This window comes from Pteropus vampyrus, unplaced genomic scaffold (assembly GCF_000151845.1).
Source record: "Pteropus vampyrus isolate Shadow unplaced genomic scaffold, Pvam_2.0 Scaffold53, whole genome shotgun sequence".
In the NCBI taxonomy this organism is placed as follows: domain Eukaryota; kingdom Metazoa; phylum Chordata; class Mammalia; order Chiroptera; family Pteropodidae; genus Pteropus; species Pteropus vampyrus.
In genome coordinates this window covers 8,755,255-8,782,622 of record NW_011888834.1, presented here as the reverse complement: position 1 = coordinate 8,782,622, position 27,368 = coordinate 8,755,255, and the positions used below count along the sequence as shown (strand labels likewise).

At 34.1% G+C, this 27,368-nt stretch overlaps 1 protein-coding gene across 2 annotated transcripts in view; it reads left to right on the top strand.

Moving 5' to 3' along the window:
• The window catches only part of PDGFC (platelet derived growth factor C), a 167,476-nt gene extending 144,453 nt beyond the window's left edge, over positions 1-23,023 (top strand). For both annotated transcript variants that reach the window (XM_011360331.2, XM_011360332.2), the window contains 3 exons: positions 12,400-12,607; positions 17,317-17,534; positions 21,842-23,023. In XM_011360331.2, coding sequence (XP_011358633.1) covers positions 12,400-12,607; positions 17,317-17,534; positions 21,842-21,958 — 543 coding nt within the window. In that variant the 3' untranslated portion in view covers positions 21,959-23,023. The remainder of the gene's footprint in view (positions 1-12,399; positions 12,608-17,316; positions 17,535-21,841) is intronic.
• Positions 23,024-27,368: the final 4,345 nt, after the last annotated feature.

The window sequence follows — 27,368 nt, the reverse complement described above, 5'->3', positions numbered from 1 at the left end:
TCTTAAAATCTCTTTTCACTCTCCCACTGCTTTGTGATTACATCCGAATTCCGCAGTTTGGCACACATAAAGCTTTCCTAGTCAGACCCCACTTTGTCTGCTCAGCCTCACCTCCCGTCATCTGCTATCCCACCCAATGGTAATGCTTTAGTCATACTCTTCCTCTTCTTCTTAACACTATTCTTTTTCCCAGTTTAGGTTCTTTGTAAATAGCTGAAATCCTTCTTACTTCTAATCTGTGAAATAAGTAATTTCTTATTTTCTAAATTCTAGATTACCTTTGACTAGTTCTTTGTTGTCCCCATTAATTCTTCCAGGAATAATTACTTGCTCTCACAGCACTTAGTTTTAACCACTGTTGTAGTCCTTACCCAAGGAACAAAGATTTGTCCATCAAGAGATAAGAATTCCACATGGTTATGTGATTCCTCGTCACCACCTCAGTGCAAGCACATGATAGGAGTATAATACAGTTTATGGAATAATTTTACTTTTATCTGCCCATATTTTCAGAGCTATATCTCTCTTATATCAGCCAAAAGGAGAATTATTTCTCAGATGTGTTTGGGGATGATGGCAGCTTTTTCTCACAAAAATATTCCACGTTTTTTATTGCTTTGAGCGATTTTGTTAACCTGCCCACAATTCTGATCATTTGACACAATTTTGTTTTAGTGCAGTGATCAACATGTGAAAATGTGATAAAAGAACATAACTTGTTTACATTTTTAGTTTTTGGAGGTGTTCATATTTGTGAATGACCATTGAAGACTTTATAGCATAATAGGAGTATCAGAGTGATTAGAAACAGAAAAGGAAATGAACAAGCACTTGATAAAATAATTGTCATTCATATTTTCTTCTATTGCTGAAATGAACACTGCATGTTGACTAGTAACTTTATAGAAGTTTTGTTTTTGTTTTAACACAATCCCATACGTTGTATTAAAATAACAGGTACACAGTGAGCCTGATTAGTGCAATCCTGCATTTTTGATGGGTTTTTTGTTTGTTTCATTTCATACAATGACTTTATAAGCCAGGAGTAAGAATTTAGAACACTGAAACTAGAGATGCACGCTAAGGATGTTATACTTTTTGTAAAGTTCCTCAGCATAGAGTGTTCATGGCTGTACACATACCTAGACTTGCGTTCACTGAACTTCTTGCTGTGAAATGCTCATTTCTCTCCCTCAGAAAAGCTCCTGAATGTAAATGTTTCAGCAGAGAAAGAAGTTTGAACAAGGATTTTCCCTGTGGGGAAGGACAAGCTGTGATTTGCCATGTCAGGGTTATAAGAATGTTGGGTGGGGCTATCAAGGAGCACTGACTAAGTAGGTGATGTCACTAAATACAGCACAAACCAACATAAATCATGAACTAAAATTTTTAAAATAATTGTTTATCTTGACTAAGATTGATGTAATGGGGATAATGAAGCATAACAAAAAATGTGTATGATAATTCCTAAGTGTGTATAATGCTTACTTATTTATTAAAATATTTAATTATACTATTTTACTTAATCCTTAAATGATTTTCTAAGGTAGGAACTGTCATTCCTGCTTTAAACATATTCTTACAGACACACACACAAATGAAGTGTTCATCATGTAATTTACAAAAATGCTTAATTTTCTTTGGCTGGTTGGGCAAAGGCGAAAAACAGAGAGACCAGTTAGAAGATGGCTTGGATAATAAGACAGTAAGTAGCAGTGGAGGTGCTGAAAAGTGATCTGATTCTCTTTTGGTTTTAATGTTCGAGGGTGGGGTCGGTTTACCATATCGACAATAAACAATTCTCTGGACTTCAGTTGGGTGTCCTATGATTCAACTCAATTCTGACACTATCTACTTGAAGATAGCATTGGATTCCACAGGTTAAGGGTTCAGTCCTATAAGACAGACCCTCCACCCACACTTTAGACACCAGTTGAAAGCCTAGGCTTTTTAACTGGGCTTCTGACTAACCAGTTACAAATCGGAGGTTCCAATGACCCCCTCCAACTCAGAATGTCACTCAAAAGTCCGGTTTGTTAGCTTCACTTCCGACCGACTGGTTATAAATCAGAGGTTCCCATAATCTCAAGTTTGATTAATTTTCAAGAGCGGCTCACAGAACTCAGAAAAACATTTTAGTTTACTTACTAGATTCCCCATTTATTATAAGAGACTGTAACTGAGGAACAGCCTGATGGAAGATATGGGGAAAGGGCGCAGAGATCCATGCCTTCTTCAGACATCCCTATCTCCCCAAATCTGTGTGTTCACCAACCCAAAAGTCTCTGAACCCAGTCCTTTTGGGTTTTTATGAAGTCTTCATTACATAGGCATGATCGGCTTAATCATTGGCTGTTGGTAGTCGATTCACCCTCCAGCTCCTTTCCCCTCCCTGGAGCTTGGGGGACACTGAAAGTGCAAACCCTTAATCACATGCTTGGTTCTCCCGCAATGACCATCTTTGGGCATGGTCTGAAAGTTGCTTTATCAGCATAACAAAAGACACCTTCATTGCTCTTGTCACTTAGGAATTTCAAGGGTTTGGGGAGCTCTGTGCCAGAAACAGGATGAAAACCAAATACATATTTCTTATTATAAATTACAATATCACAGATTCTAACCCTAGTCTGAAGGTAAAATCAAGATAATTTGATGTAGGATGTGGGGTATAAGCAAAGGATGACTCCAACTGATGGAGTTGTCATTTACTGAGATAGCAAAAGGTTCAGGTTATAAATAGGAATTTGGCGGTAGTCAGTATGTACGTCACATGTAATGTTTTGAAACTATATGAGATCAGTAAAGGAAAGAAGGTAGACACATAATAGTAGAGATCCAAGCAATGAGCCTTGGACCACTCCAGCATATAGAAGTAGGGCGATCAAGAGGAACCAGCAAACAGAGCTAAGAAGCATCTATCAAGGAAGGACCACTTGTCAGTTAGGATGAAGACTGAGAAACTGGACCATTAGACTCAACCATGAGGTGGGGTGGTCATCGGTGACCTTTATACTTTATATACATGCTAATTACTTCCATAAGACTATCTTATTTTTCCCATCTCCTGAAGGATTTTTTATTACTATATCCAGTAATTACTATATTATTTTTTATTACTATTAAAAATTACTATTTTTTATTACTATATCAGCTACTTGCTCACACTCTTTTTATACTGTCAAGCCACTTTAAAATAAATAACTCTATACCATTGTTTCTCACCCAAAGTAAATTATTTCACACATTCAAAATTGGAATTAAGTTAAGGGTCTTATCTGACTATTAAATTTATTGGACGCAGCATTGAAAATATCTACCAATATAGGCACCCTGTCTCTGCTAGAACCCCACAAAACATTCCACAGATTGTCCTTAATAGCTTTTGAATAATACAGCTGCTGAATAATTAAATAAATATTGAACTATAAGAGAAATGTCTATAAGAGTCTTTAGGGACTCTGGTTGAGGCACACATTAAGTATTTCATGAAGGTGTGTTTTTCTTCTAACAGTCCTTACTTTACATTCTCTTTCACTTGAAGTCCCTCACATTGATCATTTCTTGATCACTGTAACAAAGCAAATCCACCAGTATTCGATATAATGAGCTTAGGAAAAAAATCATGTGATGCTTTTTTTCTCAAATGCTTGCAGCTGCTACATGCTGTTTCAATTTTTTTTTTTTTAATGGCCTGTCACATTTTTTTGATTCAAAGGAATAATTTTTAAAATCTTGGTAGGATAAAGCCCTTGATTTTGACTTCCCATACAGCCATTGTGGAAAATGTGCTTGGTACTATGTTCTTTAGTCAGCTCACATAATTCCAATTTTCAATATAGGTTGTTATGTCTAATCCACAGTTTTATCTAGGATGTGGAACACTGTGTTGACTGATTCACAAGTCTGCAGTCAGCCTGCTCCCTGGTAAAGCCTTGGCTTTACCAGCCTGAGACCTTCCAACCTGACACCTTCCAACTTAAGACGCTGGTATTAGGGTGAAATTCTCAAACTGGGGTGACTGCAGACCACAAACGTTTTAGATGTGGAGGATTTGAGGGTAGCAATGTCGTAATTTGTAAATGTAATCAGATTTCGGTAGTTCTCAAGTTTCCTGCTGATAGGAAAATTGAGCCAGAGGCAGTTGTTTCATCCACTAATTTAGCAAGAAGCTGTGCTTATGAACATAAATAATACTTTTTTTAAAAGATAACATTTTCTGCGAAGCCAGTCATTTCTTTTTCCATGTTTGGGCCCAGGTGGAATACTGCTGCTACTCAGGGTTTGCCTAGAACCATGAAACTCATAGCTTTGGAAGATCAATTTGAGTCTTGAAATTGCTTTTAGGTGTGGGATGATAAACATTGTTTGCTTTTCATACTTAACTGTCACTGTGATTGGCTGGATAGTTACATCAAGTTTTATTCAATTATCATACTCTTTCATTAAGAACCTCTCAATATTAAGGCTGGATTTGAATATGACTGGCCACCTTCCCTAGGATTTCTCACTTAAATATATAATCTGCATTACCCGCACAGTATTAAAACATCTGTTCTTCAGTAAGAATGCAAGCATTTGCTTTTCTTTGCTGGCTTAAAAATAATTTAAAAACATAACCCAGATAACTTTTTGGATGAATCCAGATAAGAACAGGGGGAAAGGACAAAGGAGCATGTTTAAATGAATTGTTCCGGGGCATTCTTGTGTCTTTACAGAACCTCCCGTCAGTTGTTCCTGGCACGCATTTTTGTCTGCATGCCCTGTCTGCTTCTTAAGCTCTTTAAAAGTCAGACCTATGTACAATATATCAGCTTGACATTGTATAAATGAGATTGGAGGCACCTTTAAGAAGTGATGTAACACGAGACCGAATTTTGTTTTTTCTTCTCTTACAACACCTGGATTATTATTTTGTTGTTCTTTTGTTTTTATTAACTACAACAATAAAACCTAATCTGCATTCCTAACCCTTCTGTTAGGTATGAATGAAGTGAAAGGCTCATTATCAGTTTGAAATGTACTGTATGCAGTTGGCTTAGAAAGCTGCAACATAAATCTTTGTAGGCCCTAAAAGTTTCGCAACAGTTGCTATGCTACTCAAGGTAAACATTGGTATGTGTGTATTTGTCCAGGGAAGATTCATTGTAAATGTTGTATTTTAAAAATTGCACTCACCACAAAAATCCTAATAAAAAAGACAAGCTTTAGTTTTTTAGAAGTAAGTGGCTACTTATTGTGAAATTTTAAGCAGTTCATATAGCACTATTCCAAATAGGAAGTCAGCTTTTCTTTTTCTAAAAAAGGAAAATGTGATAATAAGTGCATAAAATATTTATGGTAGCCATAATAAAATACAGAAACACTAAGATGTTGATTTTTCAAAAGTAATGCTAGAGAAGACAGTAAGGGAACCTACTCTAGAGCCAAACTTGCCGTCTTGAGCTTGTAACATAGATGCATATGGCCACTGAATATTCAGACTTTGTCTGAACATCTGGGCTGCCAGGTTTTTTTGTTTTGTTTTGTTTTTGTTTTTGTTTTTTTAATAATAAAAGTAGAAGTATATTTGTTTTTCAGTTATTCTTTCATATGAAGTTTACTTTTTGTGGTCCACACTCACCAGGATTTCTGTGATACTTGTTGGGTTACTTATGTGATTCCTAACAGCAGATTCTCAGTTTGGCTTTGTTTTGGCCAGGGAAAAATCTCTCCTATGATACAGAATACTTGATTTATTAAGGCTAAGCTTCCCAAGGGTGATTATTTTGGTCTGCCTTGTTCTCAGTGGCCATCTCATAGGACTTTTAATAAATGTTTGTTAAATAATTTAACAGACATAGTATAATATTAACCTTTCTTTGCTGCTGTAATAGATTTTAGGTTGAGAAGTTGATGACAGTATGTATTAATTTGTTATTGCTGCCTTTACAAAGACATACCACAGACTGCATAGCTTAAATAACAGAAATTTATTTTCTCACAGATCCAGAGGCTAGAAGTTCGAAGTCAAGGTGTCAGCAAGATTGGTTTCTTCTGAGACTTTTCTGCTTGCCTTATGGGTGGCCGTCTTCTCTCTGTGTCTTTAAGCAGTCCTTCCTCTGTGTGTATCTGGGTCCAGATTTCCTCTTCTCACAAGGACCAGACCTATTGGACTAGAGATCACCCTAATGACATTGTTTAAACTGAATTACTTCTTTAAAGGGCCTGTCTCCAAACACAATCTCATTCTGTGATACTGGGGGGATAGGATTTCAACGTTAGAATTTTAGTGGGACATAATTCAGCCCATAACATAGCATGTGTCTCTACGTATTTGAAAAATATTGATATCAATTCTCTAAACATGAACCTGTTTTCTTCTGATTTTTAGATCCACACAGCTCCCATTCATTAGCTAGATATGCCTTTCTAGGGATATTTGTATTTTTAAAAGGCGGGGTAAACTTGTATGCACTCTTAGGACAGAAAAAAAAATCAATGTTGACTTATATTAGTTGTACTATAGGGCCGTTTTCTTCAAAATTCACTGATAATCTAAAGCAACAAGGAATATTTAAAGAAAAAAAAATAGAGACCTCAGTCCCACCGCAGATTTATTAAGTAGTATGTTTGTTTAGAAACTTTCCAGATCATTTTGCTGAAGGTCTGATGGACCTATTTCTGTCTTTCTTTTTTCCCCCTAATTGAGATATAATCGACATAGAACATGTGTAAGTTTAAGGTGTAGACATGTTGATTTGATACATTTATATATTACAGTATTATTGTCACCATAGCTAACACCTCTATCAAGTCACATAATTATCAATTCTGTTTTGTGGTGAGAACATTTAAGAACTAGTCTCTTTGCAACTTTGAAGTATATAATACAGTATTGTTGACTGTTATCACGATACTGTGTATGTACTTATTATCTTTTAACTGAAAGTTTATACTCTTTAACCAACATTGATTGCCCCAGGTCCTCCGCTCCCCAGCCCGTGTACCACCATTCTACTCTTTGTTCCTATGAGTTTAACTATTTTAAATTCCACAAATAAGTGATAACATACAGTATTTGTCTTTCTCTGTTTGAGTTATCTCACTTAGCATAATGCCCTCAAGGTTCATTCATGTTGTCACAGATTCAGGATTACCTTCTTTCTCATGGCTGAGTAATATACAGTACACCGCATCTTCTTTATTCATTCATCTGTTGATGAATTCTTAGGTTGTTTTCATATTTTGGCTATTGTTAAAAATGGAACAATAAACATGAGAGTACAGATAACTTTTCAGTATCCTCTTTCTTTTGGATATATATCCAGAAGTGAGATTGCCAAATCATACAGTAGTTCTAATTTTAATTTTTTGTTGAACTTCCATATTGTTTTTCATAGTGGCTGAATAAATTTACATTCCCACTTGCAGTGCATAAGGATGTTTTGGAAATGACACTAAAAGCATAGCAATAAAACCAGAAGTTAAAAAGTTGAGCTACATCAAACTACAAAGCTTCTGTAGGTTAAAAGAAGCCATGAACAACATGAAAGGCAACCTGTGGAACAGGACAAAATATTTGCTGACCATATATTGGATAAGAGGTTAATACCCCAAATATATAAAGAACTCATACAACTCAATAACAACAAGAAAAAAAAAAAACCTAATTGAAAAATGAGCAGAGGAACTGAATAGAAGAAATGTTTCCAAAAAAGACATCCAGGTGGCCAACAGTACATGAAAAGATGCTCGACATCACTAATTATCAGAGAAATGCAAATCAAAACCACAATGAGATACTACCTTACACCTGTTGGAATGGTTATCATCAAAAATACAAGAGATAGTGAGTGTTGGCGAGGATGTGGAGGAAATGGACCCTCTAGCGATTATATAGGATTACATAAAATTCTGAAATTTAAAAGCTGGAAAGGAACTTAAAAGTCACTGAGTTTAGCAGCCATGCTTTACAGAGAAGGAAAATGAAGCTCAGAGGGTCACAGTATTTGCCCAAATTCTGGGGGCAGCTCCAAGATTACTGGCCAGGCTCCTTGACTTCTGAACAGAGTTCTTCTCTCATCTCATACTATCATTCAGAATGACTTTCACCGGGGAATTTAAAAGACCTCATTTTAAGTGTCTGTACCTTAACACATGGTACAGACACTTTAGAACTGCATGGTTTGACAGGGCACTTCATTGCATAGAGATTTCATAGTCCTTTTCTGCTCTTTCACAATCTATCTTTTTAGAGTAATGTACCTGAAAGGATGTAGCCTACGACTAGGTTATCCACTCCTGTTATCACTGCTACCCTGTATGTTATAGCAAAAAAAAAAAAAAAAAAAGCTTTCTTCTGGCTTACTAAAGTAGTGGTGTTGATTTACAGAACACCAAAAAAAAAGAAAAAAGAAAAACTGTGCAAGTTGTTTGCGTTACAGAACACCAAAAAACTTTGCTTTTTCTTCCTGATCATTGTCATCCACTAAAGAGTCTTAGAACAATTCATAACTTTGTAATAAATATCTATTTCTATGGTGACTAAAAGAGATAGGGGATGGAGAATGTGAAAATACAATTCAATTTGAGGCACTTAACCCAATCATAAGTATTTTTAAGTAACAGAGATATTGTTAGAATTTTCTAGACACTAAATGATGGGGGACGGGGCAGGAGGGAGAGGCTATGAACCTGTACTGAAAAGAGGAGTTTTTGGTTGAAAGAAAAGTTAAAACTTAAAAAAATATAGAGGACATTTTTTTCCCCTCTAACTTTTTTTTTTTACATTGCTCCCCCTTTTCTCTGAAAATCCCTTTTGACAACTTAGAAAAGCAGAACTTTGAAAGTGAAGGACTTGGTTGTTCCTTGAAGCAGTGGGTGGGGTGACAGTCACAAGAAAGCCCTTAAATAAAAACACTGTTTCCTCTGTTCTGTCCAGGGGATGATTCTTTAAATCCAAGGGAAGTGAGTTGATTCTCCCATCCTGTTTTTTTGAATAAGCGGGTACTGCTCTGTGTGTGTGTGTGTATCTTTTAAAATTTATCTTATTTTAATTTCAATATTTAAAAGCTTGAAGATTTGTAACAGCAACCTATATATATACACGCAGTAATATATCTTTGACATTTGAAGGGATTGATATTCTGAGACTTCATTGAACGCAAGGTGTGCATATTTTGTTTGTCGATATTACAGGCTTATTTTGTTTTGGTTCCTTCTCTCTCTCTCTCTCTCTCTCTCTCTCTTTCTCTCTCTCTCTCTCTCTCTCTCTCTCTCTCTATATATATATATATATACACACACACACACACACACACACATACACACACACACGTATATGTATATATGTGTATATATGTATATATATGTATATATTTATATATAAAATATGTATATGTATATATATATAAAGTATATATATATATATATATATATATATATATATATACTTTAAACTTTATCTCAGCAATATTGATTTCAGTAGGAGCTTTTTATTGCTTTAAAAGGAATGCTGTACGCGGAGTCTCCAACGGACATGGAAGTAAAGTAAGCCAACTTATTCCTGGATTATGGTCTAATTGAAAATAGTTTAAAAAACAATTTTATACCATGTGTAAAATATACATCTGTGCTCTGAGGCTTTAATGAATAATATATACTTTGTGTATTAGCTTTCTATACATTTACTCTCTGTGTACAGATTATGACATTCAATTTGTTTTATACTGTCATAGTCATGAGTAATAACTCAGTTATTCTTTGAGTATTACTGACCCTTAGTTTTTACTTGATATAAACATGTACTAATATTTTAGCTAGAATCTCGACATTATTAAAATTAGATCTTTAAAATAAGAATAAAATTATTGTTGACCCAAGACTGCCACACTCATGTCTGCCAATTATGCTTTAGAAAAATCCATCCCACACCCCTACCTTCCTACCTTCCACCCCCACACTCCTCACCTTGTGTGCAAAGACTCTATACCCGTGAAGCAGTGAGCCCACGAAGGGGTTGTGCTTGCCCAGAGAATGGTTGTCCTTTTTTATAATTTACAGAACAGATTCTGCTTTTCAAGCCCTGTGCCCACAAAATAGCTCAGAGAGGGATTCTTTTTCAAATTGACACAATTGAGATATATGGGACAATGATGGCCCTGTTATTGAGTAAGGTTTCATGGATGAATTGAGTTTCAAGAAATGGTAGAGATTTATTATGTGGATCACAGGAGGGAGGGTTTTGCATATGGGAGAAGGGGAGCAGCATTTAGCATGGGTAGAAGTACAAGGTCTGAGATGAATATGACATGTGCAGTAGTTAGTGAAGAGACTAGATTGATTGGAACAAAATGTGCATGTCTTTGATGAGTAGAGGATTAGATGGGAAAGGGCAGCAAAGGTCAGGTGGTAAGGCTCCTGAGTGCAGGGTAAGGAATTTGGATTTCATCCTCCAGATGAGAAATCACTATAGGCATTTGTCCAAATTCATCACATGATCCGTGATAACTTATTTTAGGTAGATTAACCCAGGGTTATGCGGCATAGAATAAAAGGAATAAGGAAAGATTAAAGGCAAGGAGACAAACTTGGAGGCTGCTATATATAGTACATGGTTTTCCGTATCTAGCCCAGGATGCAATGAGGAAAAAAAGGAAGAGCTGATATAATAGTTTTTTTTTATTATTATAACAAATGTTGTTATTTTGACCTCACTTCCAAAAGGAATCCATATTTATAATAGAAAATGTTGAAAACATGGATATGTATAAGGAAGAAAATTAAAATCATCCATTCTCCCTTAAATTATAAACACTCCTGAAATGTTAGGCACTGTTGATTTTTTGTTTGTTTCAATTTATGTATGTTGAAATCATGGTATGTTTACACTACATTTATATAGCTGTTTTTAGTCATTTACTACATAGTAAGAATTTCTTTTGTTAATACAGATTCCTAGAGGACCTCATTTCTAAAGGCTGTACGCTATTTCAGTTTATGAGTACAGTGTAATTAACTATTCCAACTACTGTAAATTTAGATTCTTTCCCAATTGTTTGTTATTATAAAATACAATGATAATGAACATCAATCAGCATGCTTTATTTCATTATTCTCCCTCTCTCCTTCTCTGCAAATAATAATAATAATAATAATAATAATAATAATAATAATAATAATAAAACAACTCAGTTGAGCACTTGTTCATTTATTTGTTTTGCCTATTTTGATTTCAATTCTGACCTACCATTCCCTACCCTTAGTCTGCTTTAAAAATCGGGATGGTTCTTATTGAACTTTTATTGAAATTATTGTCTCATGTTGCTTGCCATTTAAAATGATGTATTTTAATCCATTGCTCTGTGTATGGGCATTTAGGTTGTTTTCACTAATTCTCTATTTCAAACAACACTACGATGAATGTAACTGCATATGTTCCCATGCGCACAAATAAACCTCAAAAGTGAATTACAGAGACATGCGACATAAAAATCTTCAACTCTAGTATCCTGTGTAAACTAAAGTGGTCGCATCAGTTAACACTCACTTCCACAGGCAGAGCAAGAAATTCCAATTCACCTACATCCTTGGCAATCCTTTCTTTTAAATGCTTGCCAATCTTATGTATGTGAAATTGTATCTCCTTTTTTGTATGTGAAATACCTCACTTTGTTTTGCATTTCTCTCATTACTAATGAATTTTTACATGTTTTTTATATGTCTTTTGACCATTCACACTTCTTGTCTGTAATTTGCCCATTTTTTATCGAATTGTTTGTCCTTTTTTTATTGTATACTCTAGGTACTAATCCTGTGATAGGTAGTTTACCAAAGTGTTATCCTGTTGTCTTTTAATCCTGTTCATTAAATACAATTGTAGGCAAATTTATTAGTTATGTGCTATTGTTTAGGAGTTTTCTATCTTGATTAACAAGTTCTCCAATGTCAAAAGCTTTTTATCTACATTTTGTCATAATTCTTTGAGTTAACTAATTATTTTTTATTAAAATTTTAATTCATCTGACATTGCATAACTACCTAGTGATTTCCAAGATTGAGGAAAATGAAAAGTGGAAAACTAAGAAACAAAAATTTGCTAAACCATACTATAGTTTTCATTATAAGTCTGAAATTGAACCATGGAGACAGTTTTTTGTTTGTTTTTTGGTTTTTAAGCAACAGATGTCCACATCTACTCTGGCTTCTGGTATGAAAGTTAATGTCTTTCTCATTGCTTGCACAGAAAATCTGTCAGAGTTCATCTATATGAAGTCTTTGCAAAGTAATTACTTCTAACTGGAGTTGAATATAATTTCACTTCTCATGTGTTTATAGCTTTAGTCTAACCTCATGCATGAGTCCAGGAGGAATACATTGTCATTTTTAAAACAGTTAACATAGGATTCCTTTTACTTTCAGCAATTCACAGAAGCTGTGAGTCCTTCAGTGTTACCCCCCTCAGCTTTGCCACTGGACCTGCTTAATAACGCTGTCACTGCCTTTAGTACCTTGGAAGACCTTATTCGGTATCTTGAACCAGATAGGTGGCAGTTGGACTTAGAAGATCTATACAGGCCAACTTGGCAACTTCTTGGCAAGGCTTTTGTTTTTGGAAGAAAATCTAGAGGTAAGCTCTCTCTTCACATTAGAACCTCATTTAATTTTCTTAGCTAATGTTTCAGATTATTCTGCCATAGATTCTAATGAGTAGAGTTTTAAATTCTTCAGAGATATATTTAGCTAAGCCATTTTAATAACATTTGAACATACTTACATGTTAAATAGAACTACACATAAGGAGACGCTTAGTTATAACTCGGTGTGTTTGCAAGATTAAAAGGAATACTTTTGCTGAAAATTCTTGTCATTTCTTTAATTCAGAAATATCATTTTGATGAAGTCCTTTATTACATTTCTCAAGAACCATTGCTTATTCAACCTAATACTTGGGGTATTTTGATACCCCAAGTATCAAAATAGAGATTCAAGAGAAATTATCATAATTGCTAAACCAAGTTTGGAGCTAGAATAGGGGAACCTTCATCAAAATCATTATCTACTATGTCTTCAAGGATCAGGATTATATCAATTCCATTTCCAAAGCCTAGAAACTTTTCTAAATAATATGAAAAATGTCAATGACTCTCTATGAAATAGAATTAGTAGATTCCAAGATAGGATTCTTGGCAAGAAAATAATGACCCAATGGAAACCACACCATGATAATTTTTCTCTATATTAATTTGTTTCTTAAATGATCACTTTTGACCATAAGAGCATTCCTCCCTTCAAGAGTGAAAATATTGCTAACTAAACTTAATTCCACGTGGTCAAGAAATTGGAAATAATGTTGACTGGGTTTCCTGTAAGGTTAGCGAATTTCCTAGTAACCTTAGAATTAGAAATTGTCCATCTCAGATACAAATGAAAATGTAATAGAAATAACTGGATAAGTATAATGCACTCAAAAAAATCTGTTTCTGTCTGCCGGAAACACTGAAGTCTACCCAGCATCACTTTAGAGAATGGAACGACAGTCCATAAAATTTATATAGATGGAACACTGTTTAGTTAATTTGAGCAATTCACAAGGGCAGATCGCACCAGACTGGTTCTTCTAAATCTTGTCAGGAAAAAACCCTATACCTGCCCGTTCCTGCTAAGGGCTGCAGCCCTTCTGGATGAGGAGCTTTAATCTCAGCAGGTCGTGCTCAGACTTGCCCAGCCACGGGTGTTTTGCTATGCCAACAGACCTGGTTTCCTTTCAGCAGTATCTGAAAGCTGTGTTCAAGTACATGGGCAGCCGAATATTGTCCAGATGCTGAAAGCTGTTACATATTTATAAGATTTGACCTTGATGAATAACTTGATGAATAACTTATGAACAATACTTCCCTTTCCTCCCACTTAGGAACAGGAAAATGAAGATCTGCAAAGCTAGCTGAAACAACATGAATAGAGCTTTTGTTAGCAAATTCGAAGTAAATTATCATGTTGATCTGTAAAAAGCAGAGGGAGTAAACCAGGTTCGAAGCTCAGCTCTAGTTTTTTTGACAGTCAGACCCAGGATTTGAGCCTAAAAATCTACCTCCTAGCCATGCCTTTATGCCTGTACCTCTCCACATGGTTCTCAATGAAGATTTGGCCCTCAGCTAGTATATATTTAAAAGCACCCACCCCTGAACTAAATCTTTCAAATATTCATTTAGCACTTTCCAAATTGAAGCCCTTTGCAGTTTGCCAAAACTATTAACTTTTTAAGCATACAGTAAGTGTGCGAAAAGCAGTGTATATTTTTTAAACTTTACATAAACTAAAATGCAAGTGTGGGATATCATCTATATAGACAAAACCAACTTCCCTCCCAAGAGTCTCTCTACAAAGGAATGAGGAATAAAACGTTTAAATGCTTCTAATTAGACACTGAAATAGATTTCCCACAGAATAAACATATCACAGTGTTACCACATTTATCTTGGAAAGACCACCCTCAGATTGCACTACAGTAACAGAATATTCTTGAGCTGAATATCTCAAAGGAATGAACAACTAAGTAAAATGTGACCATATTTTTTTCCAGTATTATCCATTTTAGTAAAATTTGCAATATTGATGAATCTAAAGAAGAAAATTTGTATTAGAAATAATAACTTTGGTGACATGCTCAAAATGTTCATTCTTCAGAAAGACAAATTAATGTATGTGTTGTCTTAGGAGGTAGTTATGAAAAAGGAAATATGGAATCTGAAGGCTCAGTTTTACTTTACAAATATTCCGCAGAGGGAAACTTTCAAATTATTATAGTTCAGTTTTTAAAAAATGTATGCTTTGGAGCATAATCTTTCTCCCTTTTTTTTTTTCTTTTTTACCTAAAAGTTCTGCACAATGATTAGAGCATTTGTGACCCCAATTTATAATCACAGGATTTATTTTAATGAATCTTAGTTGAGTTTGAAGTAAGAAGCATGCCTTTCAAATAAGATATGCCAAGTATTAAATCTTTATTGTATTTTTATAGCCCAGTGGACTGCATTAAAGCTTTTCTGTTTTGTTTTTTTCCCTTTTTTCCTCTGGTTCTGGATTTTCATTCATACCTTGCTACAACAGAAAAAAAAATAATAATAACAATACATATTTTCTAAGTCAGGCTTAACTAGTACTTAAAAAGGGCTTTTGACTTTTGTGTCAAACATGATAAATGAGTGGAAGCTAAGTTGAAAGTGTGTTTAAATTTTCACATTGTAACAGGTATCATAACTTAGTCCACTTGGGAAATCTATCTAACCTTTTATTGTGGTTAAGTAAACATTTTAAAGTGAACATATACAGTCTGATTTTCTAGTTTCATGAAATAGTGTGTTTAAAACTATTTGCAGTAGATGAATATCCTTTAGAAGTTAAGAGCTTCATTCACATTCTAAGGGAGTATCAATCTTAAATAAGCATTGCAAATTTTGGCAACTGGCTTTTGTATGTGTGTGCATGTTTTAGGTTTTCTCTCTCCTTACCCAGATAGTATCTTCTGGAAAAAGACTCAAATAAGCTCATATATAGCTTTAACAATGAAAGAGCAGCACATACATATCCTATTAGTCCAGCAAAATGAAATCAGGTAAAATATGTGACATTATTTAACCTATTTATCTCATTAATTTTATTAGAGATAAATTGGTCTTTTAGAGTACTCAAAAAAAAAAAAAAAAAGAACTTATTTCTCCTTAAATATTTTAAAGCTTTACTTTCACAGGATCAGTTTTCAGATGAAAAGAAAATCTTTACTCAAAATAGTGATTTTCGATCGAGTTGGAAAAATAATTTTTTAGCTGAAAAAGAAGTTGAAATGAACATATAGAATTAGCATTTTTTTGGTGTTTTTCTAAACTTGACCAAGGTTTTAGTCAACCATATAGTTTACATGTGCTTAGAATTTATGACTGCATATGCATAATTTATAATATATTTCTTTAAAATGCATTAGCTCTCTTTGACATTTTGGAAAAATTCGATCACATATACAATATAATGTAGCCACAAAAAAAATATATTTTATTCTTAATTACCTTGTCATTTTAAAATTATTTAAAATATGGCCCTTAATTTTTAAAACTGGATTACATAGTGATGATTATTATTTGAAACAATCTTTAACCAGAAAATATTTTTTATTTTCTTTCAATTCTTGTTTATGTTTCCAATATTAGTGAAAAGTTATTTAATTAGTGTTATTATATTTTAGAAACTTTTCCTAAATTTTAATAAAAGCTTTATTTTTGATAGAAAAATCTGTGATGAATTATCCAAAACTCCTCAATTTTATTGGAATTGTTTTTATTTAAATATTTCTAGGGGGGAAAAGGCAAAGCTATAAAGCAGAAATTAAAATTGTGTTAGAGAATTTATCCTGATAATAATAAACTACTATTTATATGTTATATATAAATTCATATTAAACATTACATGTTATTTGGATATAATTTAACTGAGACGATATCATTTTGTAGTTAAAAACAATGGTTCTTTGAGAATTTACTGCAACTATCTGATGAAAGGATATTTTGTTTGGTCTTCACAAGTAGGTATTCTTTTAAAGAATAAAGCACAACTTAGTTAACCAAGTTGTTAAAAGAACAGAGACAATGGTTATAAGTTAGACATTTCTTCCTTCCTTTAGAGGAAGAATAGAAATCTGAGTTAAACCAAATTTCAAAGGCCAGAAATTACTTAATGCACCAGAAGCTGTGCTTTCCAACGACTTCTGCTCTTTTAAAATGTATCATGTTTTTTCACCTCATGGTCCACTCAGCTGTCTTCAAAAATCAATTTTCTTCATTTCCTTTTTACATTTTATGATTCTTATTGCCAGAAAGATTGTAGTAAGTTCTGTCGACAAGTTTCTGTAAGTTCTTCTTCATTAATTGCATGAGCTCGTAATCCTTTAAAAAAATACATTTATTTTTTAATCAAAGAATTCAGCATTTTACATTCTATTCTTCCTTCCAATGCTCTCCTTGTTGACTTTGTTACTAAGGTTAAAAGGTGTAGCCCTCTTTTTCCTCTATAAAGTTTCCTATTTATAGCTCTCAACTGTTTTGTTGGCTCTGTTCTTAATATTGCACAATGGCATCTCTATTGGTCACTAAGTCATAATAGAGCTTTGTTTACTGTAAAATAAAGTCCAACTTGCGCTCTGCATAGCCCCAAACCCTGATTAAAATAAGAAGAGATATTGTTAGGGTTATTGTTCATGAAATAGATTTCTTTATGAAAAGAATTTAATAAAATACATTCAGGCTCAAAGCATGAACATTTCTCTTTGCTTTCTTTTATGCCTTATAGTAGTGGATCTGAACCTTCTAAAAGAGGAGGTAAGATTATACAGCTGCACACCTCGTAACTTCTCGGTGTCCGTAAGGGAAGAACTAAAGAGAACCGACACCATTTTCTGGCCAGGTTGTCTCCTGGTTAAACGCTGTGGTGGAAACTGTGCCTGTTGTCTCCACAATTGCAATGAATGTCAATGTGTCCCAAGCAAAGTTACTAAAAAATATCATGAGGTAGGTATATCATTTCTTTTGGGGTTCCTTTGGGTGTTTTGGGTCTTAAAAAATAACAAAACAGTATATCTGAAATGCATTTTTGTTTGGAAAAGAGATGTAGCATTCATGAAAAAAAAAAAGTTTACAAATAGTTCATGTTTTCGTCTTTTAAATTAGGATCTTTAACTAAAAACTCCAGACATTAAGGATTTTGAAACCTTATCTACTCTGATAGTGCATCATGGGTGGTCAGTGAATTTATCTCTCACATAAAAAAAGAAAATGTGTTTCTTTGTAGGGTAAAAAAAGGGTGAAACTTTTCAACTTTTCAAAATCTGAAGAGAAAATACTTTAAAGACAAACTTGGAAATAAATTATTGTATATTCTGGAGAAAAGAGATCTTTGATATTTATTTTTCCATTTGGGGCAATGTGGGCACACAAATCTCAAGAAGACATATTCATAATTATACCAATATTCCTATTATTTATGTCACCCCAAATAGCATTTTAAACCTCTTTATGGATTCTGCACCCTTTTTTTTTTCCTTTATTCTATGAAATTAAGGAAAATAGCATATTACATGTCAGTAATTATTGTTTTTCTGAGCCTTGGGAACCTTAGAACTTATACACTACACATTTTTGTTAGTGCTGGAATATCCCCAATTCTATCTTAGCTTCTTTCCAAGAGCATCATGTAGCATTCATAAATCAAGAAGCAATCTATGTGGGAATCATTAGTTTTTCTGTGATTATCTTTTTTGCTAGTGATCAAATTAGGTTATGAAAAAAAAAGTAAGTTTTTTTTGCATAATTCATAATTTCTGAGGACTGAATTTTTCTCAGTCCTATCAATTGAAAATAAGTTCTTAGTCTAGTACTACTCTTAAATCAATTAAATTATTTTTAAACATGACTTGAAATAGTACATAAAGCATTAAGTCATTGAATACCTTTAATCTGGAGGTGCAGACACTTAGTTCATTTAAAATGAAGCCTATCTTGGGTTTTGATTCTTTTTGATGAGTAATTTGCTCATTTTCAGTTTGAAGATTATTTCATCTCACAGAGAAGGCAAAAGCAAAGACAGAGCTTAGTTCTAATTTTTCTCTCCTTCATCTATCTCTATTATACCAGCCTTCCTAAATAGTAAGCTGATTATCCATTCATTGTGTTACTACAAATATAACTGAATTATTTTCTCTTTTGGTTTCCTCTAGCATTTTTACTGCGTTTAGTTCAACTGTTGTATCAAAAATAAGTTTAGAAAATGAAAAGTCTCATAAAATATAAGAATGATATTGTTGTTATAATGTTTTCATATAATATTATCATATTATTAAGATTCTTACTGCTTTTGTAACAATCACCAGATATTATTTATTAGAAGCCACTTTAGCCAAAAAATAAACATCTTTCTTTACAAATTTTGCTATCTCTCAAATAGGAGTTTTCAGAGAAGCAAGACAGGAACTTTACATATGTATAAACTTAGTTATTACCTCTTCCTGAAGCACTTTTTAGTTTTTTGCCGATCTCAGCATAACTAGTCCTGCATGTGTAGGACCTTACAGATGTTTCTATTGGAGAACTTTTACTATTTCATAATTATCATTTATTTTTATTTATTTCTACCAAATTAAGAACTAAGGAAGAACAAAGATCACATGAGAGTGCAGTGCTTTAGAACAGACTCCAAAGCCAGACATGCTGTGTTTGAATCTGACATTTGTTAGCTATGGGACTACAAGCAAATTACTTGGTCCCCCGTGCCTCCATTTCTTCACCTGTAAAATGAGCTTCCAAAGTGAGGATTCAAGGAATGATATTTATAAAACAGTTAGAACAAGGTCTTACTAGCTATGCTCTCACTTATCTTTATTTTCCCCGCTGTGCCTAGCATTATTCTTCAATTATGGCAAACGATTGATAAAGATTTAATGAATTTTGCCCAGAGGTAGAAAGGGTATTCTCTATCTGACGAAAAGATCTACAGAATACGCTGACAACAGAATCATATTTTTATTCTTAATCAGCCTAATGATTTTCACCTTGTCTATGTCTTCATATATTTAATTTCATTTTTTCATAACAAAGTATAGTCTTATTTTTCTTACACAGATCAGTTTTTTTTTTTTTTGAGAGAGAAAAAAAATACCATTCAGTTGACTTATTGCAGTAATGAGTCTCATCCTCCAAGGTTCTGTGGCACCCAAAATTTTAAGGGCACTTTTCACACTTTGGCCAATGGTCCATGTGCATCTATTCCCTGATGATTCTTTCTGTACTTTATCTATTATTTCCACAATGTCTGGTTTTAGCTTTTCCCTGGATTATTTTTTAATGGATTTGTATGTAATTTTAGTTTAAACCTCTCCCTCAAAATTTTGTGAGATATATTTTTGCCTCATTTATTTTCTGGTGTCATAAACTATGTCCTGAAAGCCAATTTATCATCTTTAATATTATCCAGGACCTGCTGGTTATTTTCCAAATCTATATTTCTCTTCTAGAATTAAAACTTTCAAACAATTAAGAAGGAAAACAGTAATTATGCCTTCACCACCACACAATAGAAGTTCTTTTCTGAGACTTTAACATCACAAGAGCATAAGAGATTCTTCTGCTATTTGTAAATTGCCATGAACATCAGTGGACAAGGACTGGGGATGAGAAGAGGGCTTTTATTTGGTTTATGCATCTTGACATAAGCACTGCTACAGGAATGAAGGATTGTAGGATCGTAGTCTGGCATGACCAACTATTAGGACTGCATACGGTGGCTTCTCTAACCTCTACCTTTTCCAGTATTTTTTTTTTCCCTGCCAACTGGGAAAATGTATACAAGTGGAGATGCGAATTTAAGACATTGGCTATGTCAGTATTACAATTTATCTGTACGTTTATGCTCATTCCAGAAACAATTTGTAACAAGAGTGTGATATAAAAATATAGCACCAGTATCTTAGTAGTTAATTTGAGGTCACCTTTAGTTGTGCTAAAACTTTCAGTCAGTACTGACTCATAAAAATAATATTCAATAGTCATTGAATTGTTTCACGTTAAAATAATATGTTTTAAAATAATTTTTATTATAGAATTATGAAATATAATAGTAATTGTAAATTACTTCATAGAATTCTTGCGAATTAAAGTATGTAAAAACATTACTGTATTGATTGGCACCCATAAGCATTTAAAAAATTTAGCTAATTAACCTTTGATATGACCACATTCTCCAAATGAGGTATACATGCTCTATTTTTTTTTTTTTTTTAAATCTTCAAGTAGAACAGTCATAAGACTTGTGCCTTTTTGGATTAATGAAAATTTTCAGGAACTTTTAGAAGTTGCTTTGTGATGTGATCTGTGTCATACCCAGAGAGCAGAGAAACTAGGCAGATTCATGTTTTATATGCTCTAGTCTTTGTTTATAATCCAAACAGACAATTTCTAAAACTTTATTATTTCTATTATAAGTAATTAAATATAATACACAGTGAATAGGTAGTTCTAATCCAGTAAACAGATAATCTTTTATAGAATACATAGCTATATCCTTTTGTACAGCGTTAAAAAGGAAGTGTGTTTAGTATCAGGATCTATTTTACTCTATATTTTATTAAAAACCTCAGCAATCCAAACTGCAAATAACTTCATTAAATAGAGGCATTATTGTTTTTATTGCCAAACCGCCGTATACTGCACAGTAGGATCCAGCTGCAGAAAGTTAGCTGTGACGGAGGCTGATGTCTATGAAGTACATCTAATCCATCTCATCAAGTTTATAGAGGACTTGAAGTGTAGCCAAGAAAATTAATGAGTGGCATAATTGAGCAAACTCAGCTGCAGAGTGATCATGTTTCTTTTCACAGTATCTCAGTACTTGCGTGTATTGCTTCAAGTATAAATATTTGTTAAATGTGTGAATAAGTGAACAAGTGAAAGAAACTAACAAACAAAATGAATAGTGCAGTAGCAGTTCCAAAATACTTAATCAAGGTGGAATTCTCTCTAGAATCGTTAGATGAGTAAAAGAAAGAGTGCATAGTGAGTCTTTCAATTTAAAGTCTGTTCTTTATTGAGGCAGCATCCTTCCAAATTGTTATTAAAATATCCTTTCCTTCATGAAATGATGATCATTTACGATTTTTTAAGGGGTGGGGGTGATGTATTCCTAATGCCTTCACTAGAAAAAAAAAATAAAATTTATAAATCTTTGTTGAGCCCCAAATTTGTTATCAGAAATTCTACTTGTCTATGAAATCATACGTTATAGACATCGGTTGTTTTTAAAGGTGGTTTACATTGTTCCCATCCAGGTCCTTCAGTTGAGACCAAAGGTTGGTGTGAGGGGGTTGCACAAATCTCTCACTGATGTGGCCCTCGAGCACCACGAGGAGTGTGACTGTGTGTGCAGAGGGAATGCGGGAGGATAACCACATCGCCCCGCGCGGCCTTCTCCCAGACAGCGGAGCTCAGCGGCTGGCTCTGTGATAGCACTTCCGCGTTATCTCCATCCATAATCTCAGTTGTTTGCTTCAGGGACCTTTCATCCTCCAGGATTTACAGCGTGTTCTAAAAGAGGAGACACCAACCGGAATTAGGAGTTGTGCAACAGCTCTCTCGAGAGGAGGCCCAAATGACAGGAGAAAGGTCTCCGATCATGGAAAAAATATTAAATGTTGTAGATCACTTGCTAGTTACAGAGTTACCATGTACTTACTCAGCTAGCTGTGTTCTATATTTCAGCTGTCTTGATATGACTTAGGTTAATTCAGTTCAGGAAAAACAACTGTGCAAGCGAGCACCTGATTCTATTGCCTTACTTAACTCTCAAGCTCCATGTTCTGGGCCTAAAATCACAGAAATCTGGAATTTTTTCCTTATATTCGCATATGTAAACCAGAGTGTTCTATGTTCTACAAACTTGGTTTTTGAAAAGGAACTATGTTGCTAAATCAAACTTGTGTCACACTGATAGGAAAGACTGGATTTTCCATATTTCTTATTAAAATTTCTACCATTTAGAAGAAGAGAACTACATTCATGGTTTGGAAGAGACAAACCTGAAAAGAAGAGTGGCCTTATCTTCACTTTATCTATAAGTTGATTTATTTGTTTCATTGTGTACATTTTTATATTCTCCTTTTGACATTATAACTGTTTGCTTTTCTAATCTTGTTAAATATATCTATTTTTACCAAAGGTATTTAATATTCTTTTTTATGACAACCTAGATCAACTATTTTTAGCTTGGTAAATTTTTCTAAACAGAATTGTTATAGCCAGAGGAACAAAGATGATATAAAATATTGTTGCTCTGACAAAAACACATGTATTTCATTCTTGTATGGTGCTAGAGCTTAGATTAATCTGCGTTTTAAAATACTGACGTGGGAAATCAATAGATTTGGTAAGTTGCAAAGACTTTTTGAAAAGAAATAAATTATCATATTCTTTACTCCTGTTGTTGGAGATGCAAATAAAAAGTGACGTGAAAATAGGCATTCAGATCCAGTCATTACTAACCCCTGATCCTTATTTTGGGAAATGTGAGCCTAGCTCAGAAGAACATCCGCCGTATACTGCACAGTAGGATCCAGCTGCAGAAAGTTAGCTGTGACGGAGGCTGATGTCTATGAAGTACATCTAATCCATCTCATCAAGTTTATAGAGGACTTGAAGTGTAGCCAAGAAAATTAATGAGTGGCATAATTGAGCAAACTCAGCTGCAGAGTGATCATGTTTCTTTTCACAGTATCTCAGTACTTGCGTGTATTGCTTCAAGTATAAATATTTGTTAAATGTGTGAATAAGTGAACAAGTGAAAGAAACTAACAAACAAAATGAATAGTGCAGTAGCAGTTCCAAAATACTTAATCAAGGTGGAATTCTCTCTAGAATCGTTAGATGAGTAAAAGAAAGAGTGCATAGTGAGTCTTTCAATTTAAAGTCTGTTCTTTATTGAGGCAGCATCCTTCCAAATTGTTATTAAAATATCCTTTCCTTCATGAAATGATGATCATTTACGATTTTTTAAGGGGTGGGGGTGATGTATTCCTAATGCCTTCACTAGAAAAAAAAAATAAAATTTATAAATCTTTGTTGAGCCCCAAATTTGTTATCAGAAATTCTACTTGTCTATGAAATCATACGTTATAGACATCGGTTGTTTTTAAAGGTGGTTTACATTGTTCCCATCCAGGTCCTTCAGTTGAGACCAAAGGTTGGTGTGAGGGGGTTGCACAAATCTCTCACTGATGTGGCCCTCGAGCACCACGAGGAGTGTGACTGTGTGTGCAGAGGGAATGCGGGAGGATAACCACATCGCCCCGCGCGGCCTTCTCCCAGACAGCGGAGCTCAGCGGCTGGCTCTGTGATAGCACTTCCGCGTTATCTCCATCCATAATCTCAGTTGTTTGCTTCAGGGACCTTTCATCCTCCAGGATTTACAGCGTGTTCTAAAAGAGGAGACACCAACCGGAATTAGGAGTTGTGCAACAGCTCTCTCGAGAGGAGGCCCAAATGACAGGAGAAAGGTCTCCGATCATGGAAAAAATATTAAATGTTGTAGATCACTTGCTAGTTACAGAGTTACCATGTACTTACTCAGCTAGCTGTGTTCTATATTTCAGCTGTCTTGATATGACTTAGGTTAATTCAGTTCAGGAAAAACAACTGTGCAAGCGAGCACCTGATTCTATTGCCTTACTTAACTCTCAAGCTCCATGTTCTGGGCCTAAAATCACAGAAATCTGGAATTTTTTCCTTATATTCGCATATGTAAACCAGAGTGTTCTATGTTCTACAAACTTGGTTTTTGAAAAGGAACTATGTTGCTAAATCAAACTTGTGTCACACTGATAGGAAAGACTGGATTTTCCATATTTCTTATTAAAATTTCTACCATTTAGAAGAAGAGAACTACATTCATGGTTTGGAAGAGACAAACCTGAAAAGAAGAGTGGCCTTATCTTCACTTTATCTATAAGTTGATTTATTTGTTTCATTGTGTACATTTTTATATTCTCCTTTTGACATTATAACTGTTTGCTTTTCTAATCTTGTTAAATATATCTATTTTTACCAAAGGTATTTAATATTCTTTTTTATGACAACCTAGATCAACTATTTTTAGCTTGGTAAATTTTTCTAAACAGAATTGTTATAGCCAGAGGAACAAAGATGATATAAAATATTGTTGCTCTGACAAAAACACATGTATTTCATTCTTGTATGGTGCTAGAGCTTAGATTAATCTGCGTTTTAAAATACTGACGTGGGAAATCAATAGATTTGGTAAGTTGCAAAGACTTTTTGAAAAGAAATAAATTATCATATTCTTTACTCCTGTTGTTGGAGATGCAAATAAAAAGTGACGTGAAAATAGGCATTCAGATCCAGTCATTACTAACCCCTGATCCTTATTTTGGGAAATGTGAGCCTAGCTCAGAAGAACATGAAGCACCTTGAAAAAAGAGACTTGATAGCTTCCTGACAAAGTGTGCTCTGCTGTCCTGTAGGAACACATCCTATTTATTGCGATGTTCTGGTTTTATTATCTTTAAACTCTGTTCCACACACTTGTATAAATACATGGATATTTTTATGTACAGAAGTATATCCTTTAACCAATTCACGTATTGTACTCTTTGGCAATTGAAAAGAAAACCAGTAAAATACTGTGCTTGTAAAATGCTTAATATTGTGCCTAGGTTATGTGGTGACTATTTGAATTTAAAATGTATTGAATCACCAAATAAAAGAATGTGGCTATTTTGGGGAGAAAGTGAGTGTCTGTGCAAGATTTGTCTCTTGAGCGCCAAGAAAATGAAACTGATAAAGTTCCGTGTTATTATAAATCTTCATTATACAAAAGCGGATGTCAGTTTAAAGATAGGTAGAAAAGTGAAAATTTCTGTTGAAGCTTACCTGCCTCTCAATAATTTTTTTTTCACTGATCTTGATACTGATTTCTGGTAAATTAAATTGCAAATGACTTGAAAGTTGTAATGTGGGTTATAAAATGCTTAATGATACATCATATGGTAGTATAAAACTGGGGGAAAAAAAATCTGGTAACTTTCCACTCATGTCTTCATTTTCAGTGGCAAGTACTAAATGGAGTGAGCATAAATTGGTTTGGCATATAGATTAATGTATTATACATAATGTCAACGTGTGGATCCTCAATTTCAGATGCAGATTTCTGTTCAGAGCTGGTATCTTATCTCCGACTTTCAACTTGCCTGGGACATCTAGGGCCCAGAGCCACACTGTCTTTAGACACCTCTTCTAAGCTATACCCTTTTCCCATACTTTTCCACCTGGCAGTTCTACCCTGTGTCAGATCACATGACAAAAAAAATAAAATGAACATCCATGTTCTGTGTCATTGGCTTACCTCTCATAGTTTTGTCCCAGCCATATAAGGCCTACTAGGTACAGCTGAACTCTGTTCCCAATGTATCTTCATCTTAGCAATTTGCAACTCTCATTTGCATAATAAAGACAATTAAATCTTACAGTAAGTGACCTGTGTAACTGTTTAAATCAGCATTTCCAACCATTGACTGGAACACCTTCTTCCCCTTTTATTTTTTTATATTTATTTTTTTGTTTACTTATAAAATGTTGAAAGCCAAAAGAAATTACTGTATAAAGGCAGCAGTCCTACACACTGATGCCAGTCAGGGAGTGGGAAGGCTATGAGGTCTAACTGCATAATACTAACTCACTTATAGCTCTCTTGCATTTTACTAAATAAATAAATAAATAAACTTATTAATGGCACATGATGCTATAATTTCTCAGAATTCAGAAAAATATAGAATGTATTGACCACAAACTGTTTTGTACCTGTGATGTGTGCCTTTCTCCTTGAGAGATGGGCTGTTTTGCCTAATGATTTTATTAAAATAGAACAGCAAGCTTAATTGGCATAAGATAGGTTTTCATTTCTACATCTCATTCCCTTCCTCATCTAATTTCATAGTGTGCACTTTGAAAATGTTCAAATAACAAAGTAATAACAAAGCATACGAAAGCATCACTCCAGGTACATTTACTTATACCTGTGATTGGGTTTAAGGAAAGGTAGAAAATACAAGTCTAATTATCACTTAATGTAATACACTTAATATCATGTAATTCCCTTATCTCCAAAAGAATTGTGATATTCTAATCTATTTTAGTTAGTTATTATAAATTCATTTAAAGCTTATATATATCACTATCCTTTACATTCATAAGAAGGAGTAGGAAAATTGAAAATATGATCACTTGCTTTATACCTTAATTGAAGGAAATTTCATGCTTCATGTGTATTTAACCAGCAAGTCCCACTGACTTTGCCTTTTTCAATTTCACTTGACCTGTGCCTACCTCTCAATTTCTGTAGCTCTAGCTGCCCTGATTTCGACCCTCATGTCTCACTCCTATTATACTGCAATAATCTTTTTCCAGTCTTCCTGCCTCTATTCTCACTACGCTCTGATCCTCCACAATACTAACAGAATGGTTTTTCAAACAAATCCAATTCTATCAGTTGGGTGGAAATTTTACAATGGAATGCCACGAGATTAAATTTTAATTCTTTGCATGGCACTCAAAGTCCATGCAAAGATTATAATCTTGTTTCTGCTCATTTTGCACCATCAATTCTAATATACAGCTCAGGTGATACTTGTGGTTTCCCGAAAATACCAATATTCCCTTACATTTCTGTGCTGTCACATGCTGTGTTCTCTTTGGAGCACTGTTCCTACACTTGCCTACTCTGTAACTTTCTCTCAAATCTCAGCTCAAATGCCACTCACTCCTCACTGAAGCTTTTCTTCCTTGTCC